Source organism: Mesoplodon densirostris, chromosome 18, assembly GCF_025265405.1.
Source record: "Mesoplodon densirostris isolate mMesDen1 chromosome 18, mMesDen1 primary haplotype, whole genome shotgun sequence".
NCBI lineage: Eukaryota > Metazoa > Chordata > Mammalia > Artiodactyla > Ziphiidae > Mesoplodon > Mesoplodon densirostris.
Genome location: NC_082678.1, coordinates 36,083,142 through 36,096,008, shown reverse-complemented (window position 1 = coordinate 36,096,008; position 12,867 = coordinate 36,083,142). Strand labels below are relative to the sequence as shown.

Here is a 12,867-nt window from a genome sequence, read left to right as displayed (position 1 = left end):
GGGGATGCAGCGTGGGGCCACCACTCACTGGGGTCTCCTCTGAGGGTCTCGGAAATACTTCTGGGCAAACTCGAGCATTGTGTACGGTGGGAGAGCCAGGCCGTCCTCCCCACAGTCGGCGGAGCCAGCCCTGACTGGGGGACCCTGCAAGAGAGCCGGCCGCCGCACCCCGCCCTGTCAGAGTGGGCCCAATGCCACCCCCGGCTGACTGTGCCCAGACCCTCTCTTGTGGGCCCACTGCCTCCCCAGTTGCCTGGTCCGGCTGACCCTTGCCCCTCACTGCTTTCTCTCTCCCCACCCTGGCAAGCTCTGTGCCACGGGACTGGACCTGCCCCCCTCACCTGGCCCCACCCCGGCCCAGGTGGACTTCGCCTGCTGGCCGGCTCAGGCTGGTCCTGCCCCAGTGGCCTGGTCACAACTCTTCTGCTGACCCCCACCCACCCTACCTCACTGGCCACGCCTCCAGCCATCTCTGGTCACGTTGCGGGGGGGTCACATCCCAATAGGTCATATGTCTGGCTAGCTCAACCAGGCTGCCGGGCCCCAGGATGGCCTGCTCTTGGCTGAGCCCCTCCCCTCAACCTCCACAGTCAGGCTGACCCCCTTGCTGTGTCCGCCCTTCGGCCCAGCCCCGGGCAGCTCTCACCTCCCTCCTGCGGCCCACCTCCCGGGCAGCGGCAGTGGAGGCCACGGCAGCGGCCACGGCGGCAGCGCGGCCCCGGCCCGGCTCTGCAGGCAGCTGCAGAAAGTCGGGGGCAGCCGCAGGCTGCACCAGCTCAGAAGGGAAGCGGCCCACACGCCCATGGATGGTCCCAAATCGCCAACCTAGGGGGCGGGAAGGGCTCTGAGCAGCGGGAGGGTCTCATCTGGGGAGCAGGGGGGCCCAGGGATACAGAGCTCGTGCGGGAGGTATGTCACGGGGCCATTCACAGAGGAGGACGCAGGCTCTGGGAAGGGAAGGCATTCCCTCCGCAGGAGCCGCAGAGAGCAGAATGCAGCGCTTGTGGACCCTCGGGCCACATACATGGAAACGCTAATGTCCAGGAGACCCTTCAGCCAGATATGCGGGCAGAGGCCTGGGCTGCATGGCCGCCTTAGGAGCTGCAGCCAGGCCAGACCCTTTGGGACCCCAGAACCCAGAATCGTGCATCCGCTCTGTTTGGGGTTTCTAGGTCTGGCAGCTTTGGCAGCTGAAGGAGGGTCCCAGGGTACCTACCGAAGTCAGGACCTCGACGCCGCAGCTCCTCCAGGTACACGACCTTCTTGCCGACCACACAGCCAGCACTGTAGCCTGAGGGCCGGACCTACGTCAGCCGTGCCCACCCACCCCCGCCTCCCCCGCCGTGCCCACCCCTCCCCGTGGCGCTGACCCATTCGAGGTGGCTCCAGGGGCTGCAGGTGGATGATGTCGCCCTTGTGGAAGGCCAGCAGCGCTGGGTCCTCAGGCAGGAAGTTCCTCACAGCAACCACGTAGTCCGAGTCCTGGGTCAGCCAGGGGCTGGGTGAGGGCTGCAGTCTCATCCCCCTCCTCCCGGAGGCCAGGGGCCACTCCCCTGCCCCTCACACAGGATGTCACCGCACTGGCCCAGGCCTCACCCCCTCCACCCCTCCTGAAGCCTCCCCACTGAGGCCAGGTGCCGGGCCTGGGGGCTGCCTGGTCTGGAGGGAGCATGTGGGCGGATGCTCCCACTGCAGTGGGCAGCGGCGAGCAATGCAGTCCTTGCAGGAGGATGAGCAATGCAGCTGCCACGGAGCCCAGAGGCATTAGTAAAGGACTTTGAAGGAGCGGGAAGAGGGGAACGGGCATCCCGGCTGGAAGGCACAGCCCGTGCAAGAGCCTACGGACACAGTTGCTGACGCACACATGCGTCCATGCTTCCCAGGCACGAGCCCCGGTCTGGGCCCTCAGCCCTGCTGGGGGCACCTGTAGGAGGTCCCTGACCTTCTTCAGCTCCAGGATGAAGTCGTCCACCAGGGTCTTGACCTGGTGAGCTCGGGCTGAGAAGAGAATGACCTTCTCGCTGGCCAAGTTGAACTCCAGCATGTTCTGGGAGGGGATGGTCACAAACAGGATATCTGCAAAGCTGGAGGATGGGAAGGTGGCATGAGGGTAGGAGCCCGCAGCTAGAGGGATGCCCTCCACCCCCCGTCCTGTTCCTTCTGCCCCTGCCGGCCTCCCCTCCCCTCCTGTCCGCAGCTCTGCTGTGCTGCCCACACCCTGTGAATCCACAACCTTCCAGCCCTCCCCACATCGTGCCTTTTATTTTTTTGCCTCATGATCCCACCTCCCAGATTTTGCCCACACAAATCTATCTCTTTCACTCCTTGAGCAAACTCTCCAGCTCCTGAAGCAAGGAGCCTGCACCTAACCGGTGAGTGAGGCTCCCCCGTTCTCTGGTATAAAGGACAAGCGGGCTGCTAGGAGGGAGGAGTCCGAGGACTCAGGAAGGTCTCACGCCGAAGCACCCTTTCCCTTCCGAGCTGCGTCTGCATCTGGCTGTTCACACGGTTGCCCCCGTTGCACAGCGAGCTCTGTGAGGGCCAGGCTGCGGCGTGGACGGAGATGGGGATGGGGCAGTGGCTCCCAGCTCCCCACTTCTTGGCTGTGGGACCCGAGACAAGCAACACCTCTCTATGAGCCTGTTTCCCTGATTGAAGGGCTTTGGCACAGAGCCATGCATATCGTAGGCACAGTCGCCCCTCGGTATCCGAGGGGGACTGGTTCCAGGGCCCTTCGAGGGCACCAAAACCCACGGATGCTCAAGTCTCTCCTATAAAATGGTCTGATATTTTCATATAACCTATGCACATCCCGTGTACTTTAAACCACCTCCAGATTACTTTTTTTTTTTTCTTTTCAGATTACTCCCAACACCTAATTCAATGTAAAGGCTGTGTAGATAGTCATGAAAGCAAAGTAGACGTTATGTGAATAATTGCTGGTGAGTGGCAAATTCAAGCTTTGCTTTTTTGGAACTTTCTGAAATTTCTTTTCTGAATATTTTCCATCCGCGGTTGGTTGAATCTGTGGATGTGAAGCCTGCGGATATGGAGGGCCAACCGTACTCAGTCACTGGCTGTGAAGCAAGCCGGTGAGGAAGCGCTGGTGCCAGCCCATGTCCAGCATCCGGCCAGCCCCATTCCCGCCCGCCTGCCAGTCACCTGTATGTGCGCAGGACCCGAAGCGGCCCACCGGCCTCGTGGCTGCCCTTGACCACGCGCAGGAGTTTGATGCCTGTGTGGGACACAGCTAGGATCTGCACGCCGGTGCCCACGCTGCCCTGAAGTGGGGACAAGTGGCACGTGAGGCTCTTCCGGCCTCATCCCTGGAGCCCCGGGGTGGGCAGGGGGCGGGCAGGGGGCTCACACCGTGGCAGGGAAGAGGCGGGAGAAATAGACCTCCCAGCTGTCGCGTGCAATGCTGACCACGGCCCGCTTCACACTCTCTGTCACCAAGGGCCTTTGTGTGTCCAGCTGCTTCTGGGCTAAGGGACACAGGTCGGGTCAGGACTGACCCACATGGCATGGGGGGAGGCTGACCCTCAGCAAGGAGGTGTCAGTCTGTTGTGTTCCCAGTGTCCATACTGGGAAACTGATGTCCACAGACAGACAGGGACAGCCGAGGCCACAGCCGGTCAGGCAGAGCCCAACCCAGACCTGCGGCCGGGCCGTGGGAGAGGCCAGGAGCAGAGCGAGGAGGGTTGGCGGGGCGGGGTCTAGCTGGCTGCCCCATCGACATCTTTCCCTCCCCCTGGCCCCCCACGGTACCAAACAGGGCTTTCATCTGGAGCCTCTCCTCCGCAGAGATGCGCAGGCAGGCCTCGGAGAGCGTGTCGTGCAGGATCTGTGGGACGAGTGTGACGCGGGCAGCCCGTGGGACTCCCCCGACCGGGAGCCCACGCTGGACTGTTTTAGGACGACTGGGAATGTGGCAGGGGTGCCTTTACGCAACAGTGGGGTCATCTGTGTAAATCAGGTCCCACTTCCGAGGACCCTCTCCCTTCTCCTCACCTCCACCCTCCCCAAGCCCTAGTTTCCTCATCTGTATGGTGGGGCTGGGGTTGGACCCCAGGCCCCGTGTAGCTCAGACCAGCTGTGAGTCTGGTTAGGTGGGACAGTGGGCTCTTCGACCCTGTCTACAGTGGGCGACTTAGCAGAACAGCTTCCCCTCCTCACTGTGGTCGAGGACCCCAAATCCAAGGAGGGGGATTTGCAGACGACTAGGCTACGCGTCCCGTGCCCTGCCTAGTCCACGAGGCATTTAGGAAGGAGAGGCCCTCACCTGGCGGAACAGCAGGTCCAGCTGCACAGGGTGGCTGTAGCTGTCCTTGGGGTAGAACACCTGTGGGGGCGGGGTTTCCGTGAGGACATTCTGGAGGCCCCTCCCCCGCTGCAGCCCCACTCGCTCGCACCAGCCGCGCTCTGACCCTGACCCTGGCTCAGCTCTGCCCTGACCCAGTCTCCCGCCCCTCTCGGGCCCCTCGGCCCCCATCCAGCCCCAGCCGGGCTCCGACACCTCTTTGCGCAGGAAGATCTGCCAGGGGGCATCCTGGTAGCCGTAGAAGTCGGGGCTGAGGAGGCGGTGCAGCCGCGTCTGCACGGGGTCCTCGGCCGGCTCCAGGGACCGTGAGGACAGCACTGCAGGGGCGGGAGCGGGCTGGGGCAGACAGGCCTCCTGGCCCGTGGCATAGACACACCTGATCACACGGGCACACGTGCACACTCACACAGCCCAGCCCTCCTCCCCACACACGGAGACCCGGCGCCTGCAGGCCCAGCCAGGGGCCGGGGGGCCCGGGAGCAGGACAGACAGGCCGCTGCCTGGAGGCCAGGCCCCAGCAGGTGTGGGCGGAACAGACAGTTCAGAAAGGACAGAGCTCTCAGTGTCGGGAGCTGGGGTGGAAATAAAACCGGTGACTTAGGGAAGTCTGGGGGCTGGTCTGTGAGGGGCGTTCGGTCTGGGCAGTCAGGCAGACCTCTCTGAGGAGGTGACACTTGAGACCTGAATGATGAAGAGGTGCCGGGCATGCAAAGATCTTCCGGGAAGAGCATTCTAGGCAGAGGAAACAGCAAGGACAAGGGCCCTGAGTCAGGAGTGAGCTTGGTGTGTGCCAGAAACAGTGAGGAACGGAGTGTCTGAGGGGGGAGCGGGAGGAGGTGGGATTGGGGAGGTGGGCAGGTCATGCTGTGTCACGTAGGCCACAGTGAGGAGTCTGGAGTTTATCCCAGGAGCCGCTGGAGCGTTGTTGGCAGGGCGTGACGCGAACCGACTGATCTCTGTTAAGATGGCTGTGGCTGCCGTGAGGCAGGGGATGCAGAGGTTAGGGCTCCAGCTGTGATGCCAGGAGGCCTGGGTTTCTATCCCTGATCTGATCCTTTGGAGCTGTGTGATCTTGGGCAAGTCACTTAACCTCTCTGTGCCTGTCTCCCCACCTGTGACATCTAGAGGCACAAATGGTACTGTGTTGAAGGGTCTTAGTGAAGATTTAGTGAAGTCAGAGTGGGCCTGGCCTGAAATCAGTGTTAAGTGCTGATGCAATTACACAGACATCCACACTGTAGGTCCACACGGGTCCAGGGACACGGACACACCTGCCACCGTCACACAGACCAAGTCTCACCTGTGTTCACACTTGGACACCTGCCCTCAGGCCCCTCCCTCCCTCCCTCCTGGCCCTCACCTGGAGTGGGCCCCACGGATGGCCTTGGTGTGCTGGTCACTGGCTTCACCAGGGCTACGGCCTCTCTGGGGACCTGTCCCTGCCCCAAAGACAGCGCTCAGGGGGGAGCAGCAAGGCCACAGCTTCTAGGGGCAGCTGGTTTCTGAGGCTCCCCCAGAGGCCCCACTTTGTCCTTTGTTCCACCTGGGCCCAGCCAGACCCTGCCCCTCACCTGGGCGCCAGGTGCCGCCGCTGCATGGCTCATCTGCCCCCTCAGGATCATCAGGGCCTCCTCGTGGGGGTCCGGCCGCTTCACGAACACCCTCCCGCCGTCCTTCCTGGTGGGTGGGACACTGAGTCTCCTCTTCCCAGCCACATAATCCTACAATAGGGAACTTTTTCCTCCACCCCCATCACTATAAACGAGGACCAAGAGAGGACCAGAGGCGGGTGTGGGGTCACACAGCACACCCTAGAGAGCGGTCCTGGCCTCCCTCTGCCCGGGTGGCTCATCTGGACCACCTGTGTGAACAGACTCACTCCCTAAAAGTTGCTGGGCGGGGGACGCTGCGAACCCAGCGGACGGGCACATGGGTGGCGGCCGCGCAGGCCCGTGGGGAGGCCGCCGTCTGGACGGCCAGAGGGCTGGGGAGGCCAGGCTGACCTGAAGGCCTCGGGCCGGCCTCCCCGGGGCGGCTGCTGGTGCTGCCTGACGATGTCCTTGATCTGCTGCGTGGGCTGCGGGAAGTGCTCCGAGTTGAGGGTCGAGGACCGGACCAGCTCTAGGCCGGGCGAAGCTGTGGCAGGGGCGTGGGGGCACAGGTGAGACTGCCCTCCCAGCCCTGCCCTGGGAAGTGGGAGGCCCCCCGGCCGGGAGAGGACACTTACTGGATTCTGGAGGCGCCCGGCCCTGAGCTAGAATGGGGGCAGCAACGGGCTTGGTGGGGGGCCTCGGGGCCTTGACCAGAGGAGCGGGAGCCACAGGCTTTGGAGCGGAGCGCAAGAGCACGGGCTTGGCCGGGAGTCCAGTGCCTACGAACTTCGGCCGGGCCTCTGGCGCTAGGGGTTTCTGTGGAGAGCGGGATGTGGGGTGGACTTCCCGGGACACATCCGTCTGCTCTCAGGGACCCCACGTCTGCCCAAGAGGGGTTGAGGGGGGCTCCTGGCTCAGAGAGGCGCAGCGATGCCCCAGGGCACCACAGCACTCACCTGGGGAACCAGGCTCACCTCTGGGGGTGATGGCCTTGGGCTGGGACTCAGGGGCTGCTGCTGGAGCGCCATGGCCTGCAGGGTCATCTCCCGGGCCTGGGGAGAGTAGCGGTGGTGAGCGGGCAGGCCCAGGCTCCGCCCCCCGCAGCCCCCAACCCCGGCACTCACCAGCAGCACAGCCTGCTTGTGGATGAAGGCTTGCTGCAGGGCCAACGTGGAGGCGTCCAGGCCTGGAACTGGGGGGGCCGTGTCAGGGGACGTGGATCCAGAGGCTCGGGAGATGGGGGGGATTCCCTACCATGCCTGCCCCTCCTCCGCTGGCTCAACCTCCCCCCACGGCCGAGGCTGCCTCTGTTCCAGGGCCAAAGCAGCCCTGAGCACCGAGGGGCTCCACCCTGCCCGACCCTGGAACCGACCGGGGGCAGGCACTGACTTGGCTTTGGCTTTGGCTCTGGAGGTCTCCGGGGGCCGCCTTTGCTGCCGCTACTGCCATCTCCACCAGGCTGGCCGCCCCCTTTCATGCGGTAGGCAATGGCTGTTGGCTTCTCCAGGTCCTGGGAGCAGGAGCAGGTGGCTCAAGTGACTGCCCCACTGCCGTACTCCCCAGGTTCCAAGGCAACAGGCACCTGACACCACCACTGCCTGCATCCCGGGGGCCTCCCACCGGCCAGCATCTGCTGTGTGCCCGGCCTCTGCCCACACAGCACCCCGGTCAGGCCTCCAGCAACCTTGCGAGCCCCAAACCACCCCTTTCACAGGGGAGCAAACTGAGGCTCAAAGGGGCTGCGCCCTGCTCAGGGCTTCACGTTATGCCTTGGACGGGCTCCTGGGAGTTCCCAGAGTGAGCAAGGGTGCCCAGGGGCCGCTCCCAGGGTGTCCTGGACCCCCAGCTGTGGGTCCTTCCGAGCACCTCTAGCTGTTAGGACACCCTCATCCTTTGCCTGACCCCCAGCAGAGATCCAGAGGGGACACGCCACCCCATGACCCTGGCTGAGAGAGGCTCCTGTGTGCACATGCCGTGCTGTGGTCTGCAAATGCCCTGCTGCGTCCCTACCGCATCCCCGTAGGACAGCACGGGGTCGAAGAGGCTATCCAGGTAGCAGTCCAGTCCTCTGTGGGGCACAGCAGGCTCCCCAAGGCTGTCTGAGTCTGGCGGGGTTGGAGAACACAAAAGTCAAGTTCTTTTCTCCTGCTGATGACCACTGCCAGCTCCCAGGCTCCCTCCCCACCAGAGACAGCGGCCACTGCTGGTTGACCTTGGTGGGTCACTGTCCCTCTCTGGGCCTCAATCTCCCCATTTGTACCGTCCTCATTGTGGCTGCAGTACCCATCGGAGTTGGCCACGACGGGCACATGCCCCGGGGGCTGGGGCCTAGCGGGCGCATCCTCGTCCGAGTCCCAGCTGTTTCCAAACACCCTGTGGGGACGGAGAACACAGAGCAGCTGACCCCCCAGAGACCCAGAGCCCTCCCAGAACCCCCGTTCTCTCCTGCGCCCCGGAACTGGCTGACTCTCTCCCTTTAAAGGCAGGGCCCTTTGGCGAGCCCCACCTCCGTGAGGACCTCTAAGCTTAAGTTCAGAACGCAGTCCCCCACCGCCAGCATCCGGGAGGGGGAGCCTTGTGCCAGGAGAGGCCATCTCTACCTGGGACCTCCCCTGCCAGCCGTGGGCCCCTCTGCACCCACGATGAAGTAGGCTTTCCGTCGCGGGAACTCCCTGAGTAGCTCGAGGTCCGACACCAGATCTAGCACGTAGTCGTGGCCGGCCAGCTCTGCCCACTGGACCCCCTTCTTCATAGCCACCGTCCAGCCCCGCCAGCCGTCGGCCAGCCCCCTGGAGACAGCACGCGAAGGGCTGGGAGTAAGGAACAGAGCCAAGAGGTACCAGCGGGGGAGACCCTGGGATGGAAGCCAGACATCACTCATGCCGGAGTGGACCCTCCGGGGCTGGGGGCCTGGCCTCTCGCCCCTCCCTTCCTCCTTCCAAGGTGCACAGGGGTGCACTGGGTGGGGCATTCCAGGAGCCCACCTGTGCCTCAGAATGTCTCCAGCCACCTCTTCCCCCGTACTCCAGGAGTGCACTGGGCAGGAGAACTGGTCACCTGGGCGGCAGCAGGTGCAGGGCTCAGCCCGGAGCATCTGCGGGCCAGTCCTGCCGCTCCCGCGCTCTCGTCCTGGACCCTGAATTTGCATCTCACGGCCCTGGCTCCCCTCCCCGCTTCCAGGTCCAGCCCCCGTGTGCCCACACACACTGACCTCTCTCCAGGGCTACATCCCGCAGGCCCCTCCCCAGCGCCTCCTAACCCCAGGCTACTGGCGCCTGCTGACTCCGGCCGCCCCGCCATGGGGCAGGGGCGGGGGGTGCGGGGAGCAGCACCATGCAGGGAGAGGGCAGCTCACCGTTGAAGCAGCCCACGTCCAGCGCCATTCCGGCCTTCTCCTGGGTTGCTGTCCACTCGAGCTGGGTCGGAGGGAAGGTGCGGGCAGCGCCAGAACCCTGCTGTTGGGCCTGGCCCATGGCCTGCATGAGGCGATGTTGACACACAGCCTGGAAGCCATTCCGCCCATAGTCAGACACAAACCTGGTGGGTAGGAGTTGGTGCGAGGATGAGGAGGGACCCGAGGCTGGCCGGGAGTGGGGGAAGACCCCGAGGCTGGCCGGAGTGGGGGAAGACCCCGAGGCTAGTCAGAGGGCCCAGGCCGGCCCAGAGCTCTGAAAGTGGTCTACAAATGATCTCGGGCAGCCCAGAGTTCCTGGGCTAAGTGGAAAGTGTCCAGGCCAGAGGTCCAAGGACGGCCAAAGAGGTTCCAGGTTGGCCCACCTAAGCTTGTTGGAGCAAAATGTCACTGCCAGGATAGGGTCTGCAGGGGGTGTGGGCAAAGACCTGGCCTCTGGGGACTCCCTCCGTTCCCTCACCAGGCCACCCCGGGCGGTCATCGGCCCTCTCTGAGCCTGCTTCCAAGTTCACAGAGACGGCCGTGAGGGTTCAACCTGACCCAGGACCAGCCAGCCTGATCCCTATCAGTGGCGGGCACTCCTCGTGCCGGGCTCCCTGCCCACTCCCCACCGCTGGCAGCCTGGCCAGGAGCACCAGAGGAGCAGGCAGACAGCAGCTACCGGAGGGAAGCTAGAGCCGTGCCCACGGGAAGCCCAGCAGGCAGGTAGTGGCCCTGCCCCCGGCACAGATTTCCAGAGCCGGCCAAGGGAGCTGCCCCTACTGCACAAGGCTCCGGGGAGCTCTGCACACTCTGTAGTTCACAGCTACCCTGTGAGGTGGGTCCTGTTACCATCCCCAATTTCCAGGTAAGGAATGAGGCTCAGAGATGGGCAGTGACTTGGCCCCAGTCACACAGCAAGTAAGTGTCAGAACTAGGATGCTGCCCAGGGCCTGCTTGCAAATCATTCTTATCACCCAGCACGGTGACATCAATATCACCATCATCTTATCAAGACCAGGATGCTGACAACGGCTACATGCACACAGCACTTACCGTGAGCCTGTCTCTGTTCTAAGCATTTCACACGTGTTTGCACATTTAATCCTCACACAGTCTACTACGTAGGTACTCTTATCAGCCCCGTTTTATAGGAGAGGAAACAGGCTCAGAGAGATTAAGTAACTTGCCCAAGGTCACACAGGTCATACGAGGCTGAGCTGGGATTTGAACACAGACTGTCAGAGTCTACGCTCCTAACCATACCGCTACACCCCCCACCCCGATGTGAGAGGTCAGCGCCTCTCTTCCAAATTCCCCGCAACCTGGGCTGGCTACCTCCGAGTCCCAGAAGCCCTGTATCCCGCCTCACCCGACTCCTGCCCTCCGCAGTGAAGCCCCAGGCCAGCCCCCAAGCCTGAGCTTCCAAGGACCGAGCCTCCCTCCTGGCCCAGCCTGACCTGGCATCCGCCCTGGGCCCCCCAGCTCCACTCACTTGAGCAGGTACTTGTCGAGGCGCGGGGAAGGCGCAAAGCCGCCGAGGCAGGCGGCCAGCAGGAGCCAGCCCCGCTCAGCGTTGTGGGCACTGGGGTTGCGCCACACCTGGTTGGCCAGCTGCGCCAGGATCTCATCCCGCAGCTCGGGCACCGCCAGCCCTTTCTGCACGATGTAGTTCCCGAAGACGTGGTCCCGGGCTCCGTGCAGCTGGGGGTCACCCATGAAACGCAGGATCTGGCCACAAACAGACTCTCCTGGGCCTCTCAGAGGGCTGTTCCCACCATGTCCCCACCCCCACCCCACATCCCTCTCGTGTCCTTCCCATGTCCCCCTGCCCATATGAAAGTCCCCCATGTTACGGTATAATAGCCATAGCCTGGGCCAGGTAACCAAGCCTTTGGGAAAAATCAAGGTTCTCCTGCTCACGAACCTTCTACAGCCCCAGCCCCTCCCCGCACGCCCGGCCTCCAGGAGGCCCCTCACCTCCTGCACCACCCACGCCCCAGAAGGTACTTTCTAACATGCATATCCGACCCCATCCCTCCCAGGCTCATGGCTTGGGCTACTAGAGGGTCCAGGAGGGCAGGGCGAGGGGCCTCGCCATCTGGCCTCGGGGGCAGAGGCTATGAATTCGAAGGTGGTCTAGACAGACCCGTACCAGCTTGAAGATGCCCACGGCCTCTGCATGATACTCCGCTGGCAGCCGTGTGAGAGGCGTCCTCAGGGGCGCTGTCAGCATCCCGAAGGCAGGTTCCTGGGGGCACAGGGCGGGCACATGGGCACAGAGCTGGGACAGACGACACGTCCGGATCCACTGCTCTGGGCCAGGTCGGGGCACAGCAGCCTGGGAAACACAGGTCCCAGTGTGCAGACGGGTAACCGGCTGGCAGAGGGGCAGACACCAGCGTATCGGTGACAGAGCCCCCGTGAGGCCCCCTCGGAGGGCAGGGAATGAGGAGCAGAGATAATGTGCTGTGGATCCACCGCTCGTTAAATTTCTGAAACATTTCCAAACAGCCACGTCCCAAGCCCCCGAGGGCCCTCCACTGCTATCCAGGGCCCCTGGAGACCCCGGACTCCTCACAACCCAGACCCAGCAACTGAAAGGCTCATACCTGATCCCACAGGGCGTGGCCAGGAGCCAGCCCCAGGCTGAGGACAGTGCCAGTTCTAACTGGGCCTCTGCCAGCCCTCACCTTGAAGTGGCACCGGACAAACTTGGCCATGGGGTAGTTGTTGATATCCAGGGGCAGCGTGACCCGGGGCTCAGCCTGAAGCCGGGGAGTCCGCACGGGGGCCACCCGGGGCACCTGGCCCGTCCTGAGGCCTGTGGACAGAGGAGGCCATGAGGGGCCTGGTCCCCTCGCGCACCCGCTCCCACCACACCACCTGGCGCTGATGTACCCGCCACTGCTCGCAAGAGCCCAGCCAGCTCCACCGGGACCTCCAGGTGCCCCACGGCCACCACCTGCCGCTTGCTCAGCTCCTGGGGGGACGGCACAGGGTGAGGAAACAGGCCTGCTGCTCCCCCACCTGCCGGCCTCCCTTCCTGTCCCCTGCGGCCACCCGGACCCCCGTACCCACCTCCTGCCCCCGTAGCCACGCCTCCGCTACCCAGAACCTCCGCTCCGCCCTTGGCTGCAGGAGAGCAGATGGTCAGGGCGGGCAGCGGCAGGCAGAGGCGATGGCCCCAGGCCCACCTCACAGACGAGGGGGCAGAGGCGCGGCCAGAGAAACGTGGTGTGGGAAAAGACAGCGAAAGACACACAGGCAGAAGGCACAGAGTGACACTTTGGGGAAGGAGAGACGCACAGGACTTCTGGGAAGTAGCGGAGAGATGTGTGACGGGGCCCCTCCCTGGTGCCCACAGAACCTCCAGTAAAGGCGCAGCTCGTCGGGGCTTTGGGGTTATGTCTGTCTGTCTGGCGGTGGGTTATACAACAATAAGCTGAGACTGGCATGAAGGCAAGAGCAACACCAGAGCCAGTGCTGTTCAGGTCACCAAATTCTGATCATGCCCGGTTACTGGGGCCCCTGCTGTGAGCCCTGCACTAGCCACACCCTTC

General features: G+C 63.8%; 1 protein-coding gene across 1 annotated transcript in view; it reads right to left on the bottom strand.

Moving 5' to 3' along the window:
• MYO15A (myosin XVA) overlaps positions 1 to 12,867 on the bottom strand; it is a 50,672-nt gene that overhangs the window by 16,038 nt on the left and 21,767 nt on the right. The window contains exons 26-52 of the mRNA XM_060082783.1: positions 12,386 to 12,439; positions 12,206 to 12,287; positions 11,998 to 12,128; positions 11,460 to 11,555; positions 10,800 to 11,035; positions 9,269 to 9,450; positions 8,898 to 8,970; positions 8,514 to 8,702; positions 8,126 to 8,286; positions 7,924 to 8,018; positions 7,303 to 7,423; positions 7,038 to 7,105; positions 6,888 to 6,965; positions 6,549 to 6,729; positions 6,325 to 6,457; positions 5,893 to 5,998; positions 5,682 to 5,754; positions 4,517 to 4,638; positions 4,283 to 4,342; positions 3,769 to 3,844; positions 3,370 to 3,485; positions 3,163 to 3,281; positions 1,943 to 2,084; positions 1,371 to 1,482; positions 1,217 to 1,291; positions 647 to 825; positions 29 to 144 (exon numbers count right to left, since the gene is read on the bottom strand). Of these exons, the coding sequence (XP_059938766.1) occupies positions 29 to 144; positions 647 to 825; positions 1,217 to 1,291; positions 1,371 to 1,482; positions 1,943 to 2,084; positions 3,163 to 3,281; positions 3,370 to 3,485; positions 3,769 to 3,844; positions 4,283 to 4,342; positions 4,517 to 4,638; positions 5,682 to 5,754; positions 5,893 to 5,998; positions 6,325 to 6,457; positions 6,549 to 6,729; positions 6,888 to 6,965; positions 7,038 to 7,105; positions 7,303 to 7,423; positions 7,924 to 8,018; positions 8,126 to 8,286; positions 8,514 to 8,702; positions 8,898 to 8,970; positions 9,269 to 9,450; positions 10,800 to 11,035; positions 11,460 to 11,555; positions 11,998 to 12,128; positions 12,206 to 12,287; positions 12,386 to 12,439 (3,176 nt within the window). The remainder of the gene's footprint in view (positions 1 to 28; positions 145 to 646; positions 826 to 1,216; positions 1,292 to 1,370; positions 1,483 to 1,942; positions 2,085 to 3,162; positions 3,282 to 3,369; positions 3,486 to 3,768; positions 3,845 to 4,282; positions 4,343 to 4,516; positions 4,639 to 5,681; positions 5,755 to 5,892; positions 5,999 to 6,324; positions 6,458 to 6,548; positions 6,730 to 6,887; positions 6,966 to 7,037; positions 7,106 to 7,302; positions 7,424 to 7,923; positions 8,019 to 8,125; positions 8,287 to 8,513; positions 8,703 to 8,897; positions 8,971 to 9,268; positions 9,451 to 10,799; positions 11,036 to 11,459; positions 11,556 to 11,997; positions 12,129 to 12,205; positions 12,288 to 12,385; positions 12,440 to 12,867) is intronic.